This window comes from Petaurus breviceps, unplaced genomic scaffold (assembly GCF_028583685.1).
Source record: "Petaurus breviceps papuanus isolate PSGF00001 unplaced genomic scaffold, PetGlider_PUasm1.0 582, whole genome shotgun sequence".
Lineage (NCBI taxonomy): Eukaryota > Metazoa > Chordata > Mammalia > Diprotodontia > Petauridae > Petaurus > Petaurus breviceps.
In genome coordinates this window covers 4,537,676-4,563,303 of record NW_027186390.1, presented here as the reverse complement: position 1 = coordinate 4,563,303, position 25,628 = coordinate 4,537,676, and the positions used below count along the sequence as shown (strand labels likewise).

The 25,628-nt window shown below is 36.7% G+C and overlaps 2 protein-coding genes across 2 annotated transcripts in view; one reads left to right on the top strand and one right to left on the bottom strand.

The window, feature by feature from the left end:
- Nucleotides 1–1,659, top strand: part of BMP6 (bone morphogenetic protein 6) — a 223,963-nt gene extending 222,304 nt beyond the window's left edge. Inside the window, exon 7 of the mRNA XM_069103522.1 lies at nucleotides 26–1,659. Within this exon, the coding sequence (XP_068959623.1) occupies nucleotides 26–175 (150 nt within the window). The 3' untranslated portion in view covers nucleotides 176–1,659. The remainder of the gene's footprint in view (nucleotides 1–25) is intronic.
- Nucleotides 1,472–25,486, bottom strand: TXNDC5 (thioredoxin domain containing 5). Its single transcript, XM_069103523.1, has 10 exons — nucleotides 25,202–25,486; nucleotides 20,815–20,964; nucleotides 17,009–17,114; nucleotides 14,208–14,304; nucleotides 12,057–12,172; nucleotides 10,302–10,388; nucleotides 9,528–9,662; nucleotides 6,962–7,044; nucleotides 5,499–5,628; nucleotides 1,472–3,622 (listed from the first exon to the last, which is right to left on the bottom strand). Exons 1-10 carry the CDS (start codon nucleotides 25,456–25,458, stop codon nucleotides 3,500–3,502), a joined length of 1,284 nt encoding a protein of 427 aa, XP_068959624.1. The 5' UTR covers nucleotides 25,459–25,486; the 3' UTR covers nucleotides 1,472–3,499.
- Between the last annotated feature and the right edge of the window lie 142 nt (nucleotides 25,487–25,628).

Genomic DNA, 25,628 nt, shown 5'->3' with positions numbered 1-25,628 from the left:
TGACTTTTCTTTTCTTTTTTAATAGGTTCACCTGATGAATCCTGATTATGTTCCTAAACCATGTTGTGTGCCTACAAAGCTAAATGCTATTTCAGTGCTTTATTTTGATGATAACTCCAATGTCATCTTGAAAAAATACAGAAATATGGTGGTGAGAGCTTGTGGATGTCATTGACCTGAAATCAAAATCTCACCTGGTAAAAACCCTATGAAATTCCATCCTGGATTCCTAGGTGACATCTGCTGTGAGAAAAGCGACAGAGGCAGGGCTGAATTTGAGTAGATTGTCAAACAATTACATGTTGGTGCCTTATGGAAAAAAAAGAAGAATTAAAGGACTTTTTATTGATAAATTGCTCACTGGATAAATAATGTGAGTAGGCGCTGGTTTGTAGTAAGCTTAGTATGGGTGTAACAAGATGGTAATGAGGGTTTGTTAACTTGCAGAAATGTGTTTGAAGGATTTTCCCAAAGAAAAGTCTGCCAAAATTAGTTTGTTTTAGCTTGGATCAAGCTATTCATGGTGTTAATGCCTGAGAGTGAAGAGTAAAACTTAGAGGAATAAAGCTATTATTGGCTATGTAAAGTGAATGTGAATATCAGTCTGTCAAAGGTAAATGTTACAAGTAAATAAGCTGGGGGACAAGTTTTACAGGCAAATCATTGGTCTTAGGGTTCATTCATGACAAAAAATTTTAGACTAACACCCCTAGGCATATCCTGGGGGTTCAGGAAGTGCCTTGTTTTAGAAAATAATTACTATGTATGTGTGTTGGAGCTTTGCTGGTGTAAGAATACACTTACTTCAGTTAAAGAGAATTTTTTTCCCATGCCCCAATCCTCCTACTAGATCTCTTTCCCCTTAGGTCTGAGCATACAGTGAATTTATATATGTAAGTACTAAGCACTTGGCCCATCTTCCTTTGAGGTGAATCTGGACTGGGGGAATGTATTTTTAATAAGTTGTCTTCTTGACAGACTGTATAACTCGTGAAAAGTGTCACACCCCACCTTTAAAGTAGATCCTGTTTGAAAATTACAGCAGATAATGGAAGACTGAATCTAGCAATCCATCTGTCAGTGAAGTAGGTTTGGGTTTTTTTTTCTCATTACAGAGCACACATTATCCCAGAATTAAAAAAAAAAATTTAAAAGGCGAAAATGAAAATCTGTACATAAGTGAGCAGAAGGTACCCTCATACTTTATGAAGTGGGTTGGATGATTACACTAAGAAAAGGAACCACAGGCTCAGGTAGAGGTGGTCAAGCTCAGATTAAATCCTAGATTATTTTTAAAAAATCTGTTTTGGGGCAACCATGTAATAAGAAATCTGTTTCATGCTAAACTGGTTAAACAATACATTTATGATCTGTAACTATTTGCACTTACAGTTTTTTGTAAATATAAACTATAATTTATTGCCATTATTTTATATCCATTTTTGCTGTATCATTTAAAGAAAGACTAGACTTTGTAAAAAAAAAGAGTTTATTTAGAAAGTTTCAGTGTAAACAAATTGTACCACTTTGATTTTTTTTTAATACAAGATATTCATGATGCAAAGCTCCAGCCATTCATGAGGATTGTGCTTCTCTAGACAGTTTTTAAAAACCATTTGTGAACCAACCATGTGTGTTTAATAAAGACTTCCTTAGGCAGAGATGGGTGAGATGGTCTAGTTAATTCTCTGCTTTAAAATACCAGAAAAAATGTATACATATGTATGTGTATACATATATACATCCATATGTATATGTAAATATATATAATTATAATGGGTAAGACTTCTTGCCACCTGTTACCTTGAGTTGGAACAAAGAAAGGGAAAAACTGGGAAATGGGGGGAAAGTCAGGATGACAGGGAAGAAGAGTTTTTAGAAAGGGACTAGAAACAAGGTGGCTAATCAAGATGTAATTAATTTCATGGTGAATAACACAAGAGAAACAACTTCAATGAATTTAGCTATGGAGCTGCTTATTTCCAGAAAGATTTATACACATACCACCAATTCTTTGGTTCTGGTCACAAGGGGTTTGGGGAAAGAATAGAGAAAACCACGCTCGAACACCACAGAATCATCTTTCAAGGCAGTACAAAGCATTTCCATTTAAATTTCTTAAGGGTTCACTTACATTTTTAGGAAATTTTTGGAGAGGTTACAGTTAGAGCCATAACTAGCAATTTTTGGCTCACAGGGCAAGAAGCACAAAATGTGTGTTTAGGACAAAGTACAAAATGAGCCCTCAAATCAACTTTGTAAATTCACAGTGTGAAAAATAATACATATAATTAAATGAATTTAATTGAGCAGGAGAAAGCAATTATTACAGCAGCATCTAACAAGTAGATGTGTTAAATTTTTGTGCCCTTTAAATTTCAGTGCCCTGTGGCAAAGCTCTAGTCAGATTATCCTAGTTACAGTTCTGCATTTAGAACACTGCAGAAGTATTTCATGTCCTTATGACTGCACCTAGTTGAATTATCAAACAAAAGGCCACCCTACTTCTTACTTTTTTTTTTTCCAGGTGAAGAGTATAATCTGAATATCCACTAAGGAATTAAAAAAATTATTAACAGAATATACTCAGGGCTACTTACAAAGTTTCCTAAAATAGCCCTTTTCTAAGTTTGAGAAGAGCTTTGCTGATACTTTTTAAAAGGCTCTTTGATACCTCTCCTACTCTTCTATGAGTAGAATAATCAAACTTTAAAGTTTGAGAATACTCCAGCTTCAAGTAAAGAGAAATGAAGCAGTGTTATTTTTGCCCCATTAGGAACAAGAGAATCTCAAGTAACAATTCACCTGACATGTAGAGAGACACAAACACACATACAATTATGGCATCACATAATCTTACTTAGGCACAGGTTAAAAGTACCATCACTTTCATTTTGGCTAACCTCCCATGATGAAACAGGAACAGAAATGAGAATCCCATCGTAGTGGCATTTCAGGATCTTCCAAAAGTGGGAGTTTGATCTTTAAACTCTTCTTCAAACAAATTATCAAAAGTCTTATTAATAAGTGGTGAGTTTTACTTTAAAAGGCAACAACTGGAGTTCTACAGGTTTCCACCTTTCTAGCAACTGTGGGCAATTCAAAAACTATACTTTGGCAACTGCTTTTGACCAAGATCATCCTACTGCCAAAAATAGTCTCCCAATTTCCTTAATTTGATTTTCCTCACCTCTATTTATGTCTTAAAGGAAACCATTTGAATTTCATCAAAGGAAGGTCAAAGGGCAGTTATTGCTCTACTGCCGCTGAAAATATTTAGTTTGCACAGTGACTTATCTGTTAGATATTTACTCAAACTTAATAAAGAATCAGTACAGTGTGTTGGCTTAAAAAACACGCGCACACACAGAAGATATCACAAATTTAGTACATTCAGTTTTCCAAATAACCACCATTTGAGACTGTAACATTAGCATGGATTAACTCCTACAAGTTGGACATAGGAGAACACTCAGGGAAATGACTCCCAAGTGAGATTCTACAGTTCATCTTTTGCCTGTCGCAAAACAAAGTTGTGTAATGTTTCAAGGTCCCTAGCTCCATTGTGTTCAGTGATTTTTTCTCCTGCACGGAAGAACAGCAATGTCGGGTAGCCTCGTACCTTTAAAGATGCAAAACAGAGAAACACACATTTTAAAACAAGCATTTTCAAAAAAGAACGTATTTCAATAATACACAAATAATTTCTTAAACTAGCCAATTAGATCCAAATTAGATGAGTCTTCTTGGACTTGACATCATTATGGTCAAAATCTAAAGAAGCAAGTTCTTTAACTTTTAAAATAAAGCAAATCTTATTAGACATCTTTAAAAAAGCGGAGGGGTGGAAATGTTTACTCACTATTGAAAATTTAAAGGACCATTCAAAGAGAAGACAGTAACTCATCCTAAAGAGTACAACTTTAATGTCTACAACCCATCACTTATTCTTTAGTCATATCTAATGAGTTCTGTTGTACAGTTATCTGCTAACATTCATCAATCAGAAAATGGAAAAATTATAATTATGAAACTTCTATTTGCCACAAACATTTTTTTTTAAAAACTGCTAACAGGGGTGGCCGGGTAGCACAGCAAGTAAGAGCACAGGCCCCAGTGTCAGGATGACCTGGGGGATTGAATCTGGGCTCAGATACTTAGCACCACACCCAGAAATAACTGGCCATGTAACCTTGAGCAAGTTACTTAACCCCCACTGCTTAGGGGCGGCCAGGTGGCTCAGCAAGTAAGAGCACTGGCCCCAGAGTCGGGATGACCTGGGGATCAAATCCGGGCTCAGATACTTAGCACCACACCCAGAAATAACTGGCCATGTAACCTTGAGCAAGTTACTTAACCCCCATTGCTTAAAAAAAAAAAAAACTGCTAACAGAGGTTTTTCTCACATCCAAAGTATGTTAAAGAAATCAGGATCTATTACTTTGTAAGGTATAAACATATATTATTGGACGTTCTAATAATATCAGATTTGGAAGGGACCCCAGGGGCCACCAAATTCAACTCATCCCTGATCAGGACCCCACTACCACAACACATTCAATAAAGTGGCCATCCAGCTTTTTTAGTGAGGGGAATCCATTACCTTCCCAGGCAACCCATTCTTCTGTTGGATAGCTCTGTTTCTCCTTGTATCACATGGAAATCTGCCTTTCTACAACTCCTATCCAATGGTTCTCATTTGACCTTCTGGGGCCAAGTAGAACAAGCTTAATCCCTCTTCCAATAAATCCCCTTCAAAAAAAACTGAAGACAAATATCATGTTCACACTAAATCTTCCTCCTAACTGGGTAACAGTCCTTCCTAAACCAGAGGCCCTCAGTTAAATAAATAATCCCTTACATTGGGCTTAGATTTATTGATGGACCTGTTGTCTTATTTGCTGGTCTTTAAGAATAAGCTAACAAAGTGGCATGATTTCGTACAAGTAAGCATTCATTTCCCTAAAGATACATACTATAAATTCTGAATGATCTGAGAACTAAACAAAGCTATAATCTTGATGAAATCTAGCAGAAAAAAAAATAAGGAATTGATGAAACATACAATATAGTCCCATAGGTGGCACCACAATCTAACATCTCTCATACTGTTGGTAACAATTAAAATAATCTAGGACTCCACTGACAATTCTTTTTTACTCTTCTTAATACTATTAAAAAAAACACCTATCAAGAATTTTCTCCCTTTTTTGTTAATGGAGGCAAAACTATATGCAATGGCTTTTTTTTTTAAACACCTTTTGATTTTTAGGGAAAATCTCCTATGAGGAGAAAAAAAAAATCTCAGAAAAAAAGGAAGGTTTTCTTCAACAACATTAGACAAAGAGAAATAGTGTATCTGCAGTGTTCTCGGCCCAGGATTTCCTACTTCAACAAGGGAAGTGAGTAAACTGAGGATGAAATCATCTGGCTTTTTTCAAACTTCAAGACATTGATGTCTAGATTTATCTGAAAAGCTTTAAACTACTTACACTTACCGAATATTTGCTGCAAATAGCTCGTTCAACAGTACAATCTACTTTGGCTATCTTGACCCCCGTCAAGCCAGGGAATTCCTTTTTGGAAAGGCTGTCCCATGTAGGAGCCAGATTCTTACAGTGACCACACCTAAGAACAGAATAAATATCTATTTTAAACATTCTGGATTCAAGAGTCACTTGAAATTCATTTTTCTGCCCATCCAATTAATTTCTTTTGTATAGCATTATCAAGTTAGGCTAAGAAAACTGCAAATTTTTAAATTCTCCCTAGGCCTAGATCTGTACTTTCCTCATCATTTCCTTCCCTTTGCTCTTCTCTCTCTCCTTTATATAAAATAATTTAAATAAAAACAGCTTCAAGAAATTCCCAACACAGGAATTCCAAAGATGAACTTCATTCAATGAAGATTACATCCTGTGCTGATTTTTGTCAATCAAAATTATCTTAAAGCTGGAAATTGTACTTGATAATACTATGATTTTTCACCAAATTTTTTTTTGGTTTGGCTTTGTAATTTCATTGGTATAGGTAATTTCTAGTAAGGAAGCTTCACCAATACAGATCAGCAACTGCTCTGCAACTTACAGTCTTAGAGATTGGTCTGAGGGCACTGACAGGTTAAGAGATTTGCTCAGGATCATACAGCTACCGTGTTTCCCTGATAATAAGACACTGTCTTATTAAATTTTTTTGGACAGAAAAACACCAGAGGGCTTATTTTCAGGGGAGGGCTTATTTTAATGAACATTGACAGCAATTTTAATAAACAGGTAAATGTGAACAAAAAAATGTACCTTTATTCAATAATGAATTCAATAAAGAACAGGATGATGCGCTCACTGCTGCAGCTCTGATTGGATGCAGCTCGGAGCGTGGCGTGCGTTTCACGGGGGGGGACGGTGCATACAGAGGGTACTGTAATGTAGCGTGTAGAGCAGGAGATCACCTTCACTACAGTAGCAATCTCAATAGGGCTTATTTTCGGGGGAGGGCTTATTTTAGAGGAATCTTACACAGTAAGGGGAGGGCTTATTTTCAGGATAGGTCTTATTATCGGGGAAACACGGTAGCAAATATCAGAGGTGGTACTTGAAGTCAGGGCTTCCTGCCTCTGAGGCTAGTTCTATGTATTACATCAGGCTGCATCTCAAAACTAGAAGTATAAATACAAAATGTACTCAATTGCATAAGAAGGATCCTCCTCTTCTCCCACTTTTGCTGTTTTCTCTATCAGTTAACTGCCCCTTAAACATATCAGATGCATAAGATTATAACATTCCCTTATTTGCAGTAGTGTAAGCAGATTCTAAACACATCAAGATCAAAGTTCCCTATAAACTGTGCAACACATGGGACAAAATTTACCCATGTGATTCTAACGTGTTGAAAAATGAGTTGCAAAATATGTTCAAGTATTCTAGCACTTAATTCCTAATGAAATTCCTTTATAGCTGCTTACCATGGAGCATAAAACTTGACAAAAGTTATTCCTTCAGCAATCGTGTCATCAAAGTCCTTTTCAGTGAGAGAAAGCACAGCACTCTATCAAAGGAAACCATGCAAAGCAAAAATCCTTCATTAGAGTATGGAAGTCATTAAATAACTTTTAAAAACATAAACAGGATGATTCATACAATATGCTATCATTTTTACTCCTTGAATGCTATAAAAATATAGGTACCCACAGCTTACATCTCACACCAAACATACACAGTGAGTAAAAAATCATTTAGTAGCATCCTTAGGGTAAGAATTCCTGGACTAGAGACCACTATAGTTCATGCAGGGTCCATGAAAAGGAGATGCTGACAAAGGACCTGGCCTCTACACAGCATGCCTAGACTATTCCAAAGGGTTGCCCCAACAGTGTGACAAATGCTAGAAGGAAAACAGGTACAAAGGTGTTCCCCTGTGCCTGGCATCAAGTGAAACTGGATTAGTTCTAGAGTAGCTACGTAACCTGAGTGGTCTCTAATCTGATGCAAGTTGTCCTTCAAATGCACAAAGATCTGAACTCTTGATAGAAAAATCTAGAAGACAGAAGCCTTGCCAAGAAGTTGAAAGCACCTTTGGAGCTGTCATGAGGTTCTGAAGTAAGATGACTGCAAAGTGGCTGGAAAACTTTAAGGCACAGTATGAGTATTGTAATTAGTATCATCGTCATCTTTTCAGTGAATAGGAGAAGTTCCTCTTTTCCATTTCATAGCACGCCCTTTTCTTCCTTAAGCTAGGGTTACCTCTCTGCCTTCTCAATGGCTCAGAAAACATCCATGTATCTTCCTTTTCACCACACAAAGCACAATTCCTCCATACACAGTATATTGGCTAAAAGGAAAACAGGCTTATTTTCACTTCTGAATTCACAAGAACTCAACCTGAGAAATGCTACTCTTTCTTTAAGAAAAACTCACATATTTTGAGGCACATAACCACAGGAGACGTGAACCAAAACACTCAGAAAAACAAATTGTATCTACCAGCAAATTGCCTCCATAAAAATATACTAGTTATTTTAAGCTTTGGCTAGAGCATGAAAAATGCCTACAAGTGAGTTTATTTTACAGTGATCCTCTCTAGACAAGACTTGTATCAAGGATTACTTCGAGATGCTTCTAAAATAGGTCTTCAATTTTGCCCAGGAGGGCAAATGGGATAACATAGCATGTGGATTCAAGCTAAAATGCAATAGGCTGTTCTGTTTGAGCCGGCAATGAGTAATACTTTTGTGTATTAATGTTGGTAGCTAAAGCAGAAGCTTTGTGGAAAACTGAAAAGATTCTGAAATAAAGAGCTGCCAAGTTGGAACCAATGTGAAACACCACCATATTTTTTAAAGTCCATAAATATTAAGTCACTCACTGAACAACCCACTTAAACATGTGGAAAACTTTCCAAATAAAAAGAGTTCTGTATTTAGTGAAAATATTAATAGTATATAATTATACACAGTTTAGGATGACTTTTCACAGTCAACATCCCACATACACTCATCTAATATATGCGGTCACAATTGCAAGATCATCTGTTTATTTCTCAAACCAAGATGCCAATTTTAAACTAATATACAGGCAGTCCTCAGCTTATTAACCCTTGATTTGTGAAAGGGGAGCAAGAAAGCCTGGGGGTAAACGACCCTTTGTTTCTTAATTTAGAACTTGGATATAACTGACCTAGGCAGGTACTTCTATCTTATGCAAATATGGAGATTTAAAGCTATTGGTACCTAGGATCATCTCCTACCCTTCCCTCCAACAAAGAGAGTCTTCCATGTTCTCCTTGTTGGGGAAGATGAAGAAGTGTTCCTAAAACACAACTAAAGACTGAAATACATTCTATAACAGAAATAATGTTAGAATAATAGTTAGGTACAATAGAAATAATGTTACCATATACTTTAAGAATTGTATGAGCTAAAGAGGATTTGTAAATATTTGTGTAAGGTGCCTAGAAAAGTACCTGGCACTGGCTATATAAATCTTAGCTATTATTATTATGTTATGCTGCACTGTTTAGATGGGAAAATGTGTCCAATCTGCAAATTTACAGATTACAAACCAGGTGAGAACTCTTTAAAACTGAAGAGAATGGAGATGCCACTAAATTCTACTACATTTTATCTTGCTGCTAACAAATTTCCAGGTGGAAATTTATTTCACGTATTATCTATCATCTCCAAAGAGGTAAAGAACACTGCTGCTCTAAGTGAGACTGAATGATGAAAATTAGCCTGGGATTACAAATATCTCCAAAATACATTTATCCCCCAAACCTAGTATAAATGGAGAATCCTCTCAATATTTTTTCTCCATGACTTATCAAGTTTTTAAAACAAGGGCTATTAACGGATATATTTACCACTCAAATAGGTACAATCAGTTGAACAAAGTTATTGGTGTTTAATTTTAGTATAGCTGATCATATTTATTCTTTCCAGATCACTAAATTATTTTTTATCCAAAAGGTTGAGGGGAAGTATTATATAAGGGCAGAATGGAGTTCCCCATGCCTCATTCTGTGGCACTCACCTCAGGTTCTGCAGCAAGTTCTGGGGCCTCAGCAGCCTCAATAGTTTCTGAGGCTTCCCCTACAACACTCCGAAGCTGTGACTCCACATATTCTTTTAGAGAATCCAAATCCCTCTTTCCTTTGTACTGGTCGATCTATGTATAATGACATATTACACAAACATTTAATGAGAATTTTATTTAAATTTAAAATCAAATCTTAAAGGATTTAAATAATCAAGTCTTAACAGTTCAATTGAAGACTCACTCTTAGTAATAAAATTCATTGCATTTTCAAAAATAAAAGTGTAATTAGGAGTTTAATATTTTGGCTGTGCTTTTATACCTCAACAATATTTTTCTTTCCTTTGTTGAGTTGGATACAAGTCATAAAATCCCGCCAAATTCCTTCATGTTGATGGGTATATATTTCAAAGTAATTTAAAGATAAACCAGGGACAAATCACAGACACTAGAGCTAGAAGGATCTTATTATAATCAATACCACCAAAAATGTGGTCAGAAGTGCATCTATGATTAGTTACACAGTTACCATATAACTGCACTAGAGACCAAACTACTTTAAATATTTCAAAATATTACTAGAACTGACAGTTGAATGGGAAAGCTTTACTTCCCACATACCTGAAATAATTTTTCATTTGTCCAACATACATAGTCTTTCAAATCAGTATCCAAACTAAGGTTACTGACTTTATTGCAACTCTTTGGCCCCTTATCACACTCATGCCCAGTTCAAATCAGAATCTGAATTTTCACATAGTAAGGTCTCACCTTTTCACCATTCCTAAACCACAGAAGTGTGGGATAACCACGTACTTGATTTCCAGAACAAAGTTCATAATGTTGTGTACAGTCAACCTAAGATGAAAATTGAAGTTCAGTATTAGCTTTATCACTAAGTAGAATGTCACACATTAGGTACCTGAAAGTAAAATGTTAAATGATGTCTCAAAATTCAAACTCTTACTTTTGAGAGGGATTCTTTTTTGAAATACTAGAGTCCTAAATGCTATTAGTTGAATTTCTCGATAATGTAGTTACAGGTCTCATGCAGTATTTTCCAGTTACTTATCAAGGTTACATATGAGACTCAAATACTTGAGAATGGAACTGACACACTCCATGAACTAAAGGTTTCATTCAATGTTATAAAGATTATACTTGCATGTCATTTTAAGTCTTTAGTTATTTTGTCCAAAGTAACATTCTACTTCTCACGATACGCAATCACAAAGACTAAATAAATGGGATGACGTTGGTTTTAGATGCGTTAAGCAAGCACAGGGAATTAAATATAAATATCTTTAATAAAGAAAACTAAGCTCACAAAGATCCCCAATACACAAAACAAATAAGAAATCAATGAATCTGTAATATGCACCATGAACATAGTATTTTGAAATAAGGAAAAGACTTCCAAATGAATGCCTATATCATTAATATATTAGATAAATTATAGCACATTAAATATCACTGATTAGATAAGTTAGATAAGTTTAAAATCTCATGTTTGGTTGTTTATAAGTCTATTGATCAGTGATAAAGGACAGTTTTCACCAAAAGGGCAAAGAAGTTCTTCACCAACAGAGTTTTTGTTTAATTTTGAGTATGGATCCTGGGAGTAGAAAGAACATGGTACAAAGAGGTTTTTTTTATGTGTGTATTTATGTCTTACATCTTTATGAATGTCATTAACATCTGCACTTTATAATCACCCACATCATGTCATTTAAAAGGCTAAACTAAAAATAAGTTTCAATGTATTTTAAACCTATAAATGCCAAAGGAAAAAAAAAAATCCAGTTCTCAGTAAATGAAAATGGGTCAGCAAATCAAATGGGTAATTTACTCTGCAGAAGTCAGTATTACTCATGCATACAAATCAATCTCTATAGCTGACTAATTATGTTTTTAAATTGTGATAAAGAAGAGAAATGTAGTATCAATTTTAAAATAAAAATAAAATTCACATGAAAATGTAAACAGAAAACTCAAGTGGATTAAAATCATTGAACTACCCTCAAGTTCCTTTGGAGCCCAAGATTTTCTAGAAGAAGCTGCATACCCCTTCTTCTCAATGTAAAGCTGAACAAGAAAAAATACAGGGTTCATAATTCAGAAGGTTCTTCTGAACTCCCATCAAGTTCTTAAACCAATTATTAAAGCTCATCTATTATATGAGATCAAATATGGCAAGTATCCAAGTCCATCAAAGAAGTATAATACCAGTCTCTGCTAGGTCTCCTTAGAAAGGGTAATTAGATCTCCCCCATTCAGAATTGTCTATGTCTTCCAATTAAACAAAGCAGCCATAACCATAATTTATCTGTACATTGTGGAAAAAATCTGTAAATTCACCAACACATCATTATCTATTGCTGTGAATTATCAGGTGACAGTCACACTAAATGGGATAAATAAATCAAGTCAGTGACTAGCAATACATAAAATGAATAATATGCTATTTTGTTTAATTAATCCTGCCAAAAAAGGGATATTTTCAGTTTAAGAAGAGCTTTCACCTACCTTGCCAATCTTGACAGCTTCTGAATGTCCAAGACTTGAAGCCAGCTGTTCCCAGGTTGGAGCCAAAGCCTTACAATGGCCACACCATGGGGCAAAGAATTTGATAAAGTGGTTGCCTTTAATAGAATGTCAAGAAATTAGGCAGGAGTGGGGGGAAGGAGCAATTTAAACTTTAATTTATGTAATAACAAATTTAGTTAAAGCTAAAGACAACTATCCTGATATTTAACACACCTCTAAGTTTACTGTAATTCTAATAACAGAAGATAGAATAGGTAAAGTGACTTTAGCCAGGAAAAATATAAACAAACTTATAAGTAGTTTTTAAAATGGAATATTGTAATCTAGGTTCTGTTGAGTTTATTAGTCCAGGAATTAAACTGTCAGGCTTGCTCTTAAAAGGATGTTAGGTTATGAATAGAAAAAATTAATTACTACAAGTTTAGAATATGATTTTTAGTCCTGTTATAGAAAGTCCTGTTTTAGTCCTCTCTTACTACTCATTGAATGAGGTGTCATTATAATATCATCAATGAGTTTAGGAAGAAACTGGTAAACACAACACTTTTAATAAAGGGGCATCTATCATTCATCCTCAAGGCTGACACCATAAAGTTTATCCAGACAGTTTATCCTAGCAAATGAATTCAGTGACCTCTATTTTATACTAATGATAAGGTGTAAAATCATAAAGGCAAACAGAAAAAGGCTGTCTATAAAATTAATAAGACCTTTAGAGACAAATCACTAGCCACAAGAAATATCAAGGGATTTTAAAGCTGTCTGCACTAACACAAAATCTAGTATGCTCAAACACACCTGAGAGCCTCTCTGTTAGTAACACTCTCCTTGAATAATGTTATGGAGACCACCTTTACAATAAGACTATTCAAAAATAGTGAGCTACCAAATTATATAGTATATCATGGTTATAAGACATTTTTCACACACAATGTATCAGGTAATAATGAAATCTTTTTGATGTTATAATAACAAAAATTCCATTGGATGGGATCCACAAAAGTCTAATCTCATACCCAAATCCCCCATAATGAGGAACAATTGTTGGGGGAAGGCAGAGGGACAGTTGCTGTGTATCTTTTTCTATTCATTATATAAACTGACATTGCATATTTAATAACCTTCTATACCAACTATACAGAAGTTGAACATCCCATAATATTCAAAAAACATCAGACTGGGGGCTAATTAATTTTAACTGGTGATCACAATTTTAGCCTTTTGTCATCAAAAATTCTCAATTACATCTTCATGAAGATTTTTGTCACCAGGGTAACATTTTACTTTATCATGGAAGTCAATGGGAAAAACAGGGTTCATTTTGGAAAAATTCTCTTTGCAGCCACTTTTGCCAAAATACATCTATTCTATAAGATAAGAGATGCTTGTATAATAAAAACACTAAATACTTTGATAAAATGTATATGTGCACATATATACATATACATATGCAAAGATAAAAAGTTTCACTCGTATAAACTTCATACAACATATAAAAACTTGTGTGTCTAAACAAAAGAAAGATAAGTTCCATTTTCACCACAGGTCAGCAAAGTCTTATCTGCTTCCAACTAAACATGATTAAAGATAATTTGCTCATCTCTTGGTTATGTAAGGATGGATTACCAAGCACACAGATTAAGCATGTTTTTGGCTAACACTGTCCTCCCTACACCATCATATGTGCAAAGAAACTACAGATAGGGGGCTTAAAAGGAAGAAGTGAGAAGTGGGGGCCAGAGGGAGAAGGAGGGTAGCATCTGCACTTTTCAGAACTGCTCCAAAGAGTCAAACTGAGCAGAAGAACTTATGATATCTCACCTCTGACAGTTAATTCACTCATGGAAGTACTGTCCATTCTCCTGTCCAGACCCTTTATCATCTTTCTATTCATATTAACAGAAAGATCTGTGATTTCACAGTATATAAAGAGCTCCTAGTATAAGAATTCTCTCCACTTAAAACATCACAACCTATTGATGACTGAGTATCATGGGAAGTTAAAGACTCTACTGGATAAGAAGGAAACACAAAGCAAACACGAAGGGACAAATTTCACCATACATTCTACTCAGCACTCATCACACCCTGGAAGCCCACAAATGTGAAGAGAACACATGCACACATTACCTTCTGCAACATGGAGTTTGAAGTTGGCTGCTGAGAGCTCATACAGTCCCTGTTTGAATTCTGGGGCTGCTGGCAATTCCGGTTCAGGCTCTGGTGTCTATTAAGTAGCAAAAAAGTAATCACTAAGAGTTGTCCACATAATAAGGCAATGAAATCTTGTAGGTAACAATCTAACTATAACTTCTCTCGAGATCCATTCCCTTAACTACTTTGTACTGATGACTTGCTATTATAGCCATCCTTGCCTTGCAATTCATGTCATTTGTCCACCTTATGAACTCCTTTGGGTGCTTCAGTAATTAAACCATCATGGAAGATCCATTCTCAAATGTTACCCTATGGTGAACATAGGTTTCTACACAGATGACTGTGGATATCACTTATTTATAGCTTATTTATGATTACAAAGGACTTCACACATAATCTTTTCATATATCATATATAATGACTTGACATTTAATCTTTTTGAAAAAATCCTATTAGATATATAATGCAAAATGTGCTAGCTTTTCTTACCATTCCAAGTGCTATAGGCACACAAAAGCATCCCTAGGAAGGTAATGTTCAAATGCCATATTCAATTATAATCAAATGATGTCCCAAGCTACATAGGTTATCCACAATACAAAATCAAGAGGACTACAGATTTTCAAAATACCATTTGGAGGCTTTGTATCTGTGCCCTTTAGCAAACAGCAGAGTAGCCACTGTCACACTATAACAGTCAAGAAACTTCCATGGCCAAAATGTACATCATTAGGAATTATACTACTTGAGGATAATGATGAAAACAACACCACACTTCATTTTTAAAAGACACTGTATCAAAGTGATGAGTCCTTCAACTTGTGTATTAAATGAGACATATCTGAAGCTAAAAATAAATCAGGCATTATTGAGAATAGGAAAAAGAAAAAAAGAGCATGGCTGAAAAGTTTTATGTTGATTATTTCTACTAATTGTCCCCAAATCCTCATGTTTGGACAACAGAAGAATTGAGGTTTGTTTTGTTTTAAGAAGCTAATAATAATTTCTGGTTTCTCAGGTACCTTCAGTTAAAGACTGACTGGCTTTTAGGCTAATCAATCTCACCCTAATACTATAAATGTTTATTTTAAAGATGTTAATTTCACTTCAAAATAAGTTTCTTTCAAGAAGAACAAGGATATTTTTTCATAATGTACATAATTCAAAGTTCAAGGCTATGTGAAAGTTGCATTTGACAATATCAAAATCGGTCTACAACTAAGAAACTGACGGACACAAATTTACTCACTAGTAGTTAAGGTGTTTTTTTTTAACAGTCTAAAATTGGGTAAGTTTGGTAAGTCATATCTGTTCTCTGCCACACAGCATTTGAAGAAGTTACTTTCATAACATCTGTGTATATTGTATATGGCGCCCAATGAATCTCTTGAGTACAATTCCTACAGTGAATTGAGCGCCACACCTCAGAGAGACTTCATACAGAAAACAACAACTTGCAGGGCCTCCAAAATAGTGAGTCGCACATTTGAAAGTTATCTTGCAAAAGAAAATACTCAGGTTTGTTTAAATTCAAATTTTAGTATGAGTCCTGATGGTGTTATTCCATAGTGATGTTTCGTATAAACAGAGATTATTTTCCTAATTATCTCATCAACATAACCAAAAGGATACTTGTTTACTTACCCTCATGTGGGTCTTACTCTATCCAGTGCCCAAAGAGATCACCACATACCAAATGGCAATGCACTTAATAGGGGCTTGTTGGTGATTATGAATTTATAACTCACTATGTTAATTAAAGCAAGGGTGAGAGGACCATGTAGATTTTTCAAATTATCCTCAGTGTATATTTCTGTATGCATACACCATAACTCATGCCATAACTGTTATATTTTAGGGAAAATTACAGGGTTTTGATTCTGTATAAAGAGTAATTACTGCATGCTGAAGACAGAATTGGAGTGGATGACTTCTTTGTGACCTTCCCAGCTCTGAAAGTCTATGATTTTTATGAATTCTGAGTCTCAATTTCCTTATCTGTAAAATGATGGGGCATGAAAAGATGGTTTTCTAAGATCTCTTCTATCTCTGTCACTGTATGAGTTTCTATAATAATCAGATTGTGAAAGGCTTAGCATACTCTGTGGTAGGGAAGAGCTAACCAAGTAATAATGGATCAGGTTGGATTTGTTTATCAACAAAGAAGACTACGGGTTGGGAAGGAGGAGAAAGAATGGGATAAAATGTTAATTCCATAAAGCAGTCCCTGCTTGAGGTTTCAATGATAATAGTTTTTTATACTGGATAGCAGAGACACAGAAGTCTTCATGGAATTCAATTTTTGTCTAGAGTTTTAGCAATGTTAGCTTACAATATCTTATAATATGATTTGCCTACAAGATCAGTGACTTTTAAATGAGAATAAAGGTAGCTTATACATTGAGAAGTGACACTGTAGAGTAGAAATCATACTGGAGTTGAAGTCACAAAATCTAGATTCAGAACTCCTCTCTGCTACTTAGTACTATGTGAGCTTGAGCCAGCCAATTAACATCATTGAGGATAAGTTTCCTTATCTTTAAAAAAAAGGGGGGGGGAGGTTGGAGGACTTTATATTAGATGACCACTAAGGTTCCTTCTCACTCTAAATCTATGATTCCAGGATAATTATCCATCTAAATTTGCAGGCCAGTTACTATTCAGGAAAATAATTTAGTAAAATCGTTTTCCTATTGGAAAACAAAAGCTAACTCCTTTTATAGGAATGTTATTAATTTGACAGATGAAGAAAGAGAAGTTTCTCATATACTTACAACTGGCTCTTCATTTAGTGTTTGTAGCATCCAATTTTCCAAAGTCTGGAAATCCCTGGGACCCTGGTATTTCACAGCTTCTTGACCTGGTTTGAAAAACTTTAAGCTGAAAGTTAAAAAAAAAGAGGAACAGATAAAGAAATATATGTGTATATTTTCAAACACACTTCAAATCACCTCAAGATGTTGCATTTTATTCCTGAGGACAAAGTATGTTTTCTGATTATGTAACTTAAATGATTTACAAATAAACTCTGATATCAGATTTCTAATAAAGTTTTAAAGGAAACAAAAAGCAAAAAACTGGTTAAGGAATTTTTATTTATTTATACAATTCTAATCTTTAAAAACATAACCCATATCTCATTCAAGCATCCAAGATAAAAATAAGAAGGCTGAACTTTTTAAGTAGACCTAAAATCTTAGGTGTCAATTTTCAATTGGTAGAATATTTCAAAGTTTACTTTTCCAAGCTGTGAAATTGAAAAACTCAACTTCCTAGGTTTTGATATAATTTTCAAAATTAAGTGCTGTTCACAACAGGTTAGCTATCTACTATTTCATTAGTAGAAGTCACCAGCAGATGCATCAGGTTGAGAGGAATTCATTTCCTAAATACTTACCCTGAGATCAGAGATTCACCTAAAGTTTTCCAAAGGATAAATCTTGAATACATATAACAAAGATGCCTTTAGCAGCAAAATTGCCCACTAAATTGTTTATGCTGTCTTGCTGAAAGACAACCCTCAATACTACTGCTCATCTAAGATTTGCTTCCTTGCATTCTGCAGCCTGCTTTCTCACAGAGAAAAAAATCTCATCTCCACCAGAAGCATTTGTCCTGAAGGTATTTTAGTTGAATTAGAGGGACAGTTCCTGTAGTAACCAGAAACAGATTTGAGACCATGAGACTAAACTAATATAACTTTAGGGACAGTTGCTGATTACAACCATGCCACCATCTTGTAGGGTGGGAAAGACATTCATTCTAAATAAAACTCATTAAGAGAAGTTGACTATGGGGAAGACAAGGGACTCATGGATTAAAAAATATGGTCTGGAATGTGTTCAATTTTCAAAAATTAGAAAACAAGTTATACCCGGCTGTCACGTCATATTAGTAGATGCCATCTGTGCAATACAGGAATTTTAAGGGGCCAATATGTACATAAATCAGAATTCCTAGTTTAAAATGCTTACTATCTATTAATCTCAAAAGAAACATAAAAAGAGCTTAAATGAATGTGAATATATTAGCCAAAGTAGGCAATTAATATTTATGTGTAATTAAGTTAAAAGATAATGATGGGATCAAGGATTAGATTATTGGCATATTGTAAGAATAAGTGTTGATATCTTTCTGTCCATTTCCTGCTCATAGGAAAGTTGATGCCCTAACCTGATTTGCTTTTTTCTTTTACATAAGATAGCTAAAATCTATTTTTTAAAAAAGATATTTCTAAAATAAAAGTTAGCACATGTATAAATTTGATCAAACTGTATGCCATTTGCTTCTCCCCATGCCCTTCTGCAATCTTATGATAAATTAAAGCAGGTTAGACAATTCAATTTGCCACCATTGAAGTCACTACATCTACCTTCTATTACAATACTCAGACTAGCAGGTAATTTATAAAAGACTTTTAGTTTCTAGAGACTACAATTAAAATGCCAAATTTGGAAGTTCTGGTCTCAACCTAAACCCCAATGAACAACTGTCTCTATTTCTCAATTAGTCAGCAGCTCTCTGGTAATATTATAGGATCACAGACTTAGAGATAGAAGGGACTAGCATCAAGTCCAGCCCCCTTATTTTACAGATGAGAAAACTGAAACAGAGAGAGACTATATAACTTGTCTAGGGTCACATGGCTGCAGTCTAAACTTGGATTAAAATTCAAATCTTCCTAATTATAAGCCCAACACTCTATCTACTTCACCAGTCAATAAGACAACAGCATCCTAACCAATACTCTTTAAAGTAAGGGTTCTGAACCTGTAGTTTATGAACTTTTTTTTTTTTGTCTTTTTGGAGGAGGGAAGGCAGGGCAGTTGGGGTTAAGTGACTTGCCCAAGGTCACACAGCTGGTACGTGTTAAGTGTCTGATACCACATTTGAATTCAGGTCCTCCTGACTCCAGGACTGACCTATGGTCTATTCACTGTGCCACCTAGCTGCCCCATGAACTTTTATTTTAATCCATTTAATTTTATTTTTAGTTTCAGATTCTCCCTCCACCTTTCCCCAACCCATTGAGAAGATAAGAAATATAAAACCTATTATGAATATAGTCATACAAGACAAATTTCCATATGCCATGTCCCTACCAAAAAAAAGGAAAGAAAAAGCAAGAAAGAGGACAAAAACATTTCAATCTGCATTCTGATTCCATTAGTTCTCTATATGGAGATAGACAGCATTTTCCCTCATGAGTCCTTTAGAACTGTGGTGGGTCACTGTGTTGACTGAAGTTACTAAGTCTTTTGCAATTAATTATCTTTATAACATTGCTATTGCCATGTAAACTGTACTCCTGGTTCTGCTTACTTCACTTCACATCAGTTAATATAATCCTTCTCTAGTTTTTTATGCAACCATCCCCTTTATCATTTCTTATAGCACCCTCATATACCACGGTCCCCACTGATGGACATTACCCAAATGATGGACATCCTCTCAGCTTCCAATTTTTTGCCACCACAAAAAAGAGCTGCTATAAATATTTTTGTGTACTTTTTCTTTGATCTTTTTAGAAGTATGCACAGTTTTAAGCTTTTGGGGCATAGTTCCAAATTGTTTTCCAGAAACGTTAGACTAGTTCACAGCTTTGCCAGCAGTACATTCATGGACCTATTTTCCTACATCTAAAAACTTGGGGTTTTCTTTGCCTTTTGGAGGGGGGAGGGCAGGGCAATTGGGGTTAAGTGACTTGCCTAAGGTCACAGGGCTAATAAGTGTCAAGTATCTGGGGCCGGATTTGAACTCAGGTTCTCCTGACTCCAGGGTCGGTGCTCTATTCACTAGAGCACTATAGCACCACCTACCCACCCAAAACTTGTTTTTTAAAAAATACTTCTATGATCATATTTTAATATTTACCTTCCTTTGTAATGCTATGTATTTTATATCTTACATTTAAAAACATTATTCTGAGGAGCCCATGGGTTTCAGAAGACTGCCAAAAGAATCCATGACAAAAAGAGGGTAAGAGCCCCTGCCTTAAAGGACAGGCACAATTCTATAATATACTATTTCCCTGCATGGTGAGCATGCACAAAGAATTTAATGTAAATTGCTGTATGATCCTGGGCAAGTTACTTAATCTTTCTCGGCCTCACTTTCCTCATCTGTAAAATAAGAAGGTTGGACTAAATGGCCTCAAAGGTACCCTTCTAGCTCTATATCTCTGATTATACAATTGGAAAAGTCCCCGTATTAGGGAAAATATGCTGGTGAACTTAAAACACTACCATTTTTCATACCTCAAAAATGTTCTATCAAAAATAAAATTGAATGGTTATTTAATAAGAAGAACCATCACAAAGGTATTTATTCAAACTATGGCATAGGCTCCAGGGATAGAAGCATTTTCTTAAATAAATTGCAAAAATTAATTTAAAATTGATGCAATAAAAATAATTTTTCTCTGACAATGTGTAATGCCTGCTTAAATTTAGCACCTACTAACTACAAAACTACAAAGGAAATCACCAAAGGATTAATTTGGAATTTAGCTTCATCTAGTTGGCAGATGGGTATGGAAAAACTTGAAAAATGTCACAAACACACATATTCTTCTACTTACGTGGGATATCCTCTAACACCCTGGGCAGAGCACACTTCAGTATCTGCTGTGCAATCCACCTTTGCAACATAGACCTTTGCATCTTCCATGCTATTGTATTTATCTCCCAGGTCATTCCAAGTTGGCTGTAGCCGCTGGCAGTGTCCACACCTATAATGAGATAAATAATACACAGCTTATTGACTACTAACAATTTAAAGTTTATGGTCTTTACTCTATCATATTTAAAATAAATCCTGGAGAAGTATCAGTGACTAACTTGAAGAACAAAGTGATTAAATTATAGAGGAGAGCAAATTTTGCTAAGCAATAATTCGGACAAACAGTTGGATCTGATGACACCTTTTGAAACTTGCTCTCTATTGCTATGAAGAAATGCAGGTAAAGATCTACTATACTAGCCAGAGAATGTGTTCAACCTGTTTTTCCAGTAGTGCTCATTAATGTACATTAATCACCTATCCACACTTTCCTGTGTGGTTCCCCTTGTGACCAAGAGCACGTAACAGTAAAATGGCTAGTTTGGAGGAACCATCTGTGATCATAAAAGAGAGTAAAGTTAACTCACCCTCATGAGGACTGGTCCCTAAACCTTGGGTTCATTACCACATTCAGTATATTCAGCTGAACTGGCCACAGAGAAGCTAAGTGTCATGGCATAAGGTCTCCAAAAGGAGGACAGATAGCTATAACATCTTGCATTATGGAGCTCAGAGATAAGATTAAAATAAAACCACAAAAAATCAATATGTTTTTAACATATAGTAGTAAATCCTTTAAATCCTTGAAGGGTTTTTTTTTTTAAACAATTGGGGTTAAGTAACTTGCTCAAGGTTACATGGCCAGTTATTTTTTGTGTGGGAGCCAAGTATCTGAGGCCAGAACTAATCCCGGGTCTCCTGACACCGGGGCCAGCGCTCTTACTCACTGTGCCACCTGGCCGCCCCTGAAGATTTTTTTTTTCAAGGAGCAATTTACTAATAGCATATTTTCAGAAGAGTAATGAAGGTCTATTTACTGTAAATGAAATATTTGGGGGTTTTACCATTAGCATTTTCTCTCTTTAGGGCCAAACTTTATATTACTACTTAATAACACATTGTTATAGGGGCAGCCAGGTGGCTCAGCAAGTAAGAGCACCGGCTCCAGTGTCGGGATGACCTGGGGATCAAATCCGGGCTCAGATACTTAGCACCACACCCAGAAATAACTGGCCGTGTAACCTTGAGCAGGTTACTTAACCCCCATTGCTTAAAAAAAAAAATAACACATTGTTATTATTAAATAAAAGTTTTTAACACTACTGTCAAAAGCCACACATCTCTGTTAGTAACTCGAAATGAAGTAATTAAGAGAAAAAACATCTTCAGGACTGATTTTCAGAGAAACTTTCACATCTCTGAAAGCCACAAAAGATGACAAATTATTTAGTATCAAGTTTTCAAATTTGATCATTTTTTCTAATTCACTTAGTAAGCTGCTTGTTAAAGAAGATTCCTAGTTAAAAATTAATTTGTTTTAAGCTAAATTATCACTTGCACTATGTAAACACAGATATGCTCTTCTGTCAACATTAAAATTACATCATAATATGCTGCATATTTTCTTCAGCAAATTCATTCTCTACTTAGACTAGCATTATGTCTTAATCAGTGGGGCTTTTTTTTTTTTTTTTGCTATAAAACACTGATAGGTACAGGTAACACCCAAATTACAAATTGGTCATGTTCTGAAAGTTCATTTCTAACTTGGAATATTTTCCAGGAGAAACAATTCCCTACATGGTGGTTAAGTTGTCAAGCCAGCCCACAAAAGCCTATAACATAGCTAATCTATAATACTAACATTACTAATCCGAGTTCCAGGACCTGGGAATAAGTATTCTCTTTTTCCTGGTTATCTGCAAAATATTAAGGTAGAAAAAAATTGTGATTGAAACTCTCTTACCTCTCCCCAACCTATAGAATTTACGCATTGGACAGGATATCAGCAAATATCTATTTAGTCCAACCAGTACTATCTCACTATTACATATCCAAGTGGTCACCCAGCCTACTCAAAGACATTCATTTCCAATCTTGAATAGCTCTAATAGTTAGGAGTTTTTCCTTAAATCAAGCATAAATCTGCTTCTCTGAAACTTCCACAGCACTAGTCAAGCTTTCCTGTGCTTCCCACTGTGGCCCTCACTACTGATACTCTTAGCTAAGCTTTTAGAAGAAAATAATTTCATTTGCTAATTCTTACTGAATGACTGATAACTAGCCTACTAGAAGCACTTATATTTTGAAAAGAGATGTTTGTTGTGCCGAATTAATTTCCAATTGAAGGAATTTCAGTCTGTATAGGAGAAAAAATTTGAGGATGAGAAGAACCATCACAAAGGCATTCATTCAAACTATGGCATAGGCTCCAGAGGTGGGGAACTTCAAGGTCACATGTGGCCCTCTAGGTCCTCAAGTGGGGCCCTTTGACGGAATCCAAACTTCACAGAATAAATCGAAGATTTGACTGGATTCCGTCAAAGGGCCCCACTTGAGGGCCTAGAGGGCCACAAGGGCATGGGTTCCCCACCCCTGGCATAGATATCTACTCCTCAGGCCAGCTGTTTGAAGCTGTACTTTCTCTACCTGCCAACCTAGATTCTCTAAAAGTCTTTATTGCAGAAACTTTTATGGCAGTGAAAATTTGGGGGTTGATACTCGGGGTATATGTATGGGTCTTCATAATGTAGAACATAAGTTCCTTGAGGGAAAAGAAGGGGCTCTTTCACTTTTATCTATGCTAAGCACAGTTGCAAAGTAGTCAGTAAAGGCCTACTGATTGATAAATCAACTATCTTTTAATCAATTTTGCCTTTAGTAGTTAGTGCTTCAATAATATAACAACTGATCTGATACCACAGTAAATGTAGAAACCTAGTAGTGATGATACCATCCTAAATGGTATCCTATCTACAAAGACTAAATACTTCATTGGGGATATTCAGTCTAATTGGCATAGCCAATTTCCAGTATACCTTGGTATATCAAACTACAAGAGAAAAGAAAATGAGGAATCATATCTCATCACTGTACTAGGGATATGACCAATAAGGTTTCAGAGGGAGGAAAAAATGTAGTAGGGTGATGTGATGGTGCAGTGTACAGAATGTTAGTTGTGGAATTAGAGGACCTGAATTTAAATCCCAGCTGTGACACTTACTGTGTTGGCCCTGGGCAAAGTAACTATGTATACACATTAGGGTCCTTACCTATAAAATAAGGGAGGATGGACTAGTTGTTTGTATGAGTTCTTTTCTAGATCTAAATCTATGATTCTATGATCTGGGGCACTAGATTTAAAATAGGTGCCGTGAAAATTTCCATGATTCCCACTCCTTAATTTCTGGATGATAGGTTTAGAAGTATCAGTAAAAACAAAACACTTCTTTTACTGTACATCTCTCTCCTCCCCTACCCCACAAAACAAAATATCCCCAAACCTGTAAAGACAAAAAATATATATCTGTTAATAATTTGCAACTAAGTCTTTGCAATATGGCTTGGGCTAATAAAAGTTTATGTATGAATTCTGTCCCCTTTGTGTATTCAACAACTCTACCCTGACCAGGAAGCAAACCGAATCTCCACTAAGTGTCCCAGTTAATACCAGGAAGCCACTAGGTCGATTCTGAGTCCTTCTGAAGGCACCATGGTTAAAGACCCAAGTTTGCAGGAGGGGAAGGTTTAAAGCATGGGCATTACGGGATAGAGTAAGGAAGAAAGGGAAACGTTAAAGGGATATTTAGGGGATAAATAAAGGACCCCGTGAGCCGCCCTTCTCCATACACACACACCCACAAACTAAGAGTCCCAGGGCAGGGGGAGAGGGGGTGTGTTTCTCCCTTTCTCTCCTTCTCCAGGAGGTACTGAGACCGCAAACTCTTCCAGAGCTCTGGGGCTCCTAGTGCCACGTCAACAGTAGAGGCCCAGAGCCCAGGCCTCGCCCACCCTAGTGCCTGCCCCCACCCCCACCCCCAGTCCCAGTCCGGACCACGAGGCTGCCAGTGCTGTGATGCTCTGGGGTCCTCCGGTCTTCTCTGGGGTCCGACTGCAGCACTTTCTCTCCCACTCCCATCCCTCACTCTCCAACAACTCTTCCTCCTCCCAGGCGAATAGGAGCCCGTGGCTTGGAGAAACCTTCAGGGGCATTTACTGGAGTTAAAGGGCTGGAGAAGTTAAGCAACCCGGGGAGTCACGGAGAGGGCTGGGGGAGGGGCAGTGTCTGGGGGTGGGAGCAGAGGGTAAGGCAGAGAAGGGACAGGAAAAAATGAGAGGGAAGATGCGTGGGGGGGGGGGGGGGGGGGAGCGAGGACGGGTGCGGGGAGAGGGAGAGGATAGTTTACCAGGGCGCGAAGAACATGACGAAGTGCGCGGCGCTTTGGATGCCGTGGGTGAACATGTCTCCCGTGTACAGGTGCTTGGCATGTGGGTCCTCCCTGTCTGCTCCCTCGCTGACCAGGGGCTCCCCAGTCTCCTCCGCCCGGGCCCAGGTCGTGAAGCCCCGGTCGCTGCCTCCGCTCAGCAGCAGCAGCAGCAGTAGCAGCTGCTGCTGCGGTGGCGGAGGCAACAGCCGGGGAAAGGCCAGCCAGCGTAAGGGCATGGTGCTGGGTGCTGGGCACTGGGCACACGCGCTCCGTCGCACCCTCGCACGCGAGACGCCGGTCACCCCGCCGCCTGCAGCTGCGCGCTGTCCCAGCCGCCGCCGCCACGGGACACCCGACAGCCCGCCCAGCTCCCCGGACTGCGCCGTCGCCGCCGCAGCTGCTCGGG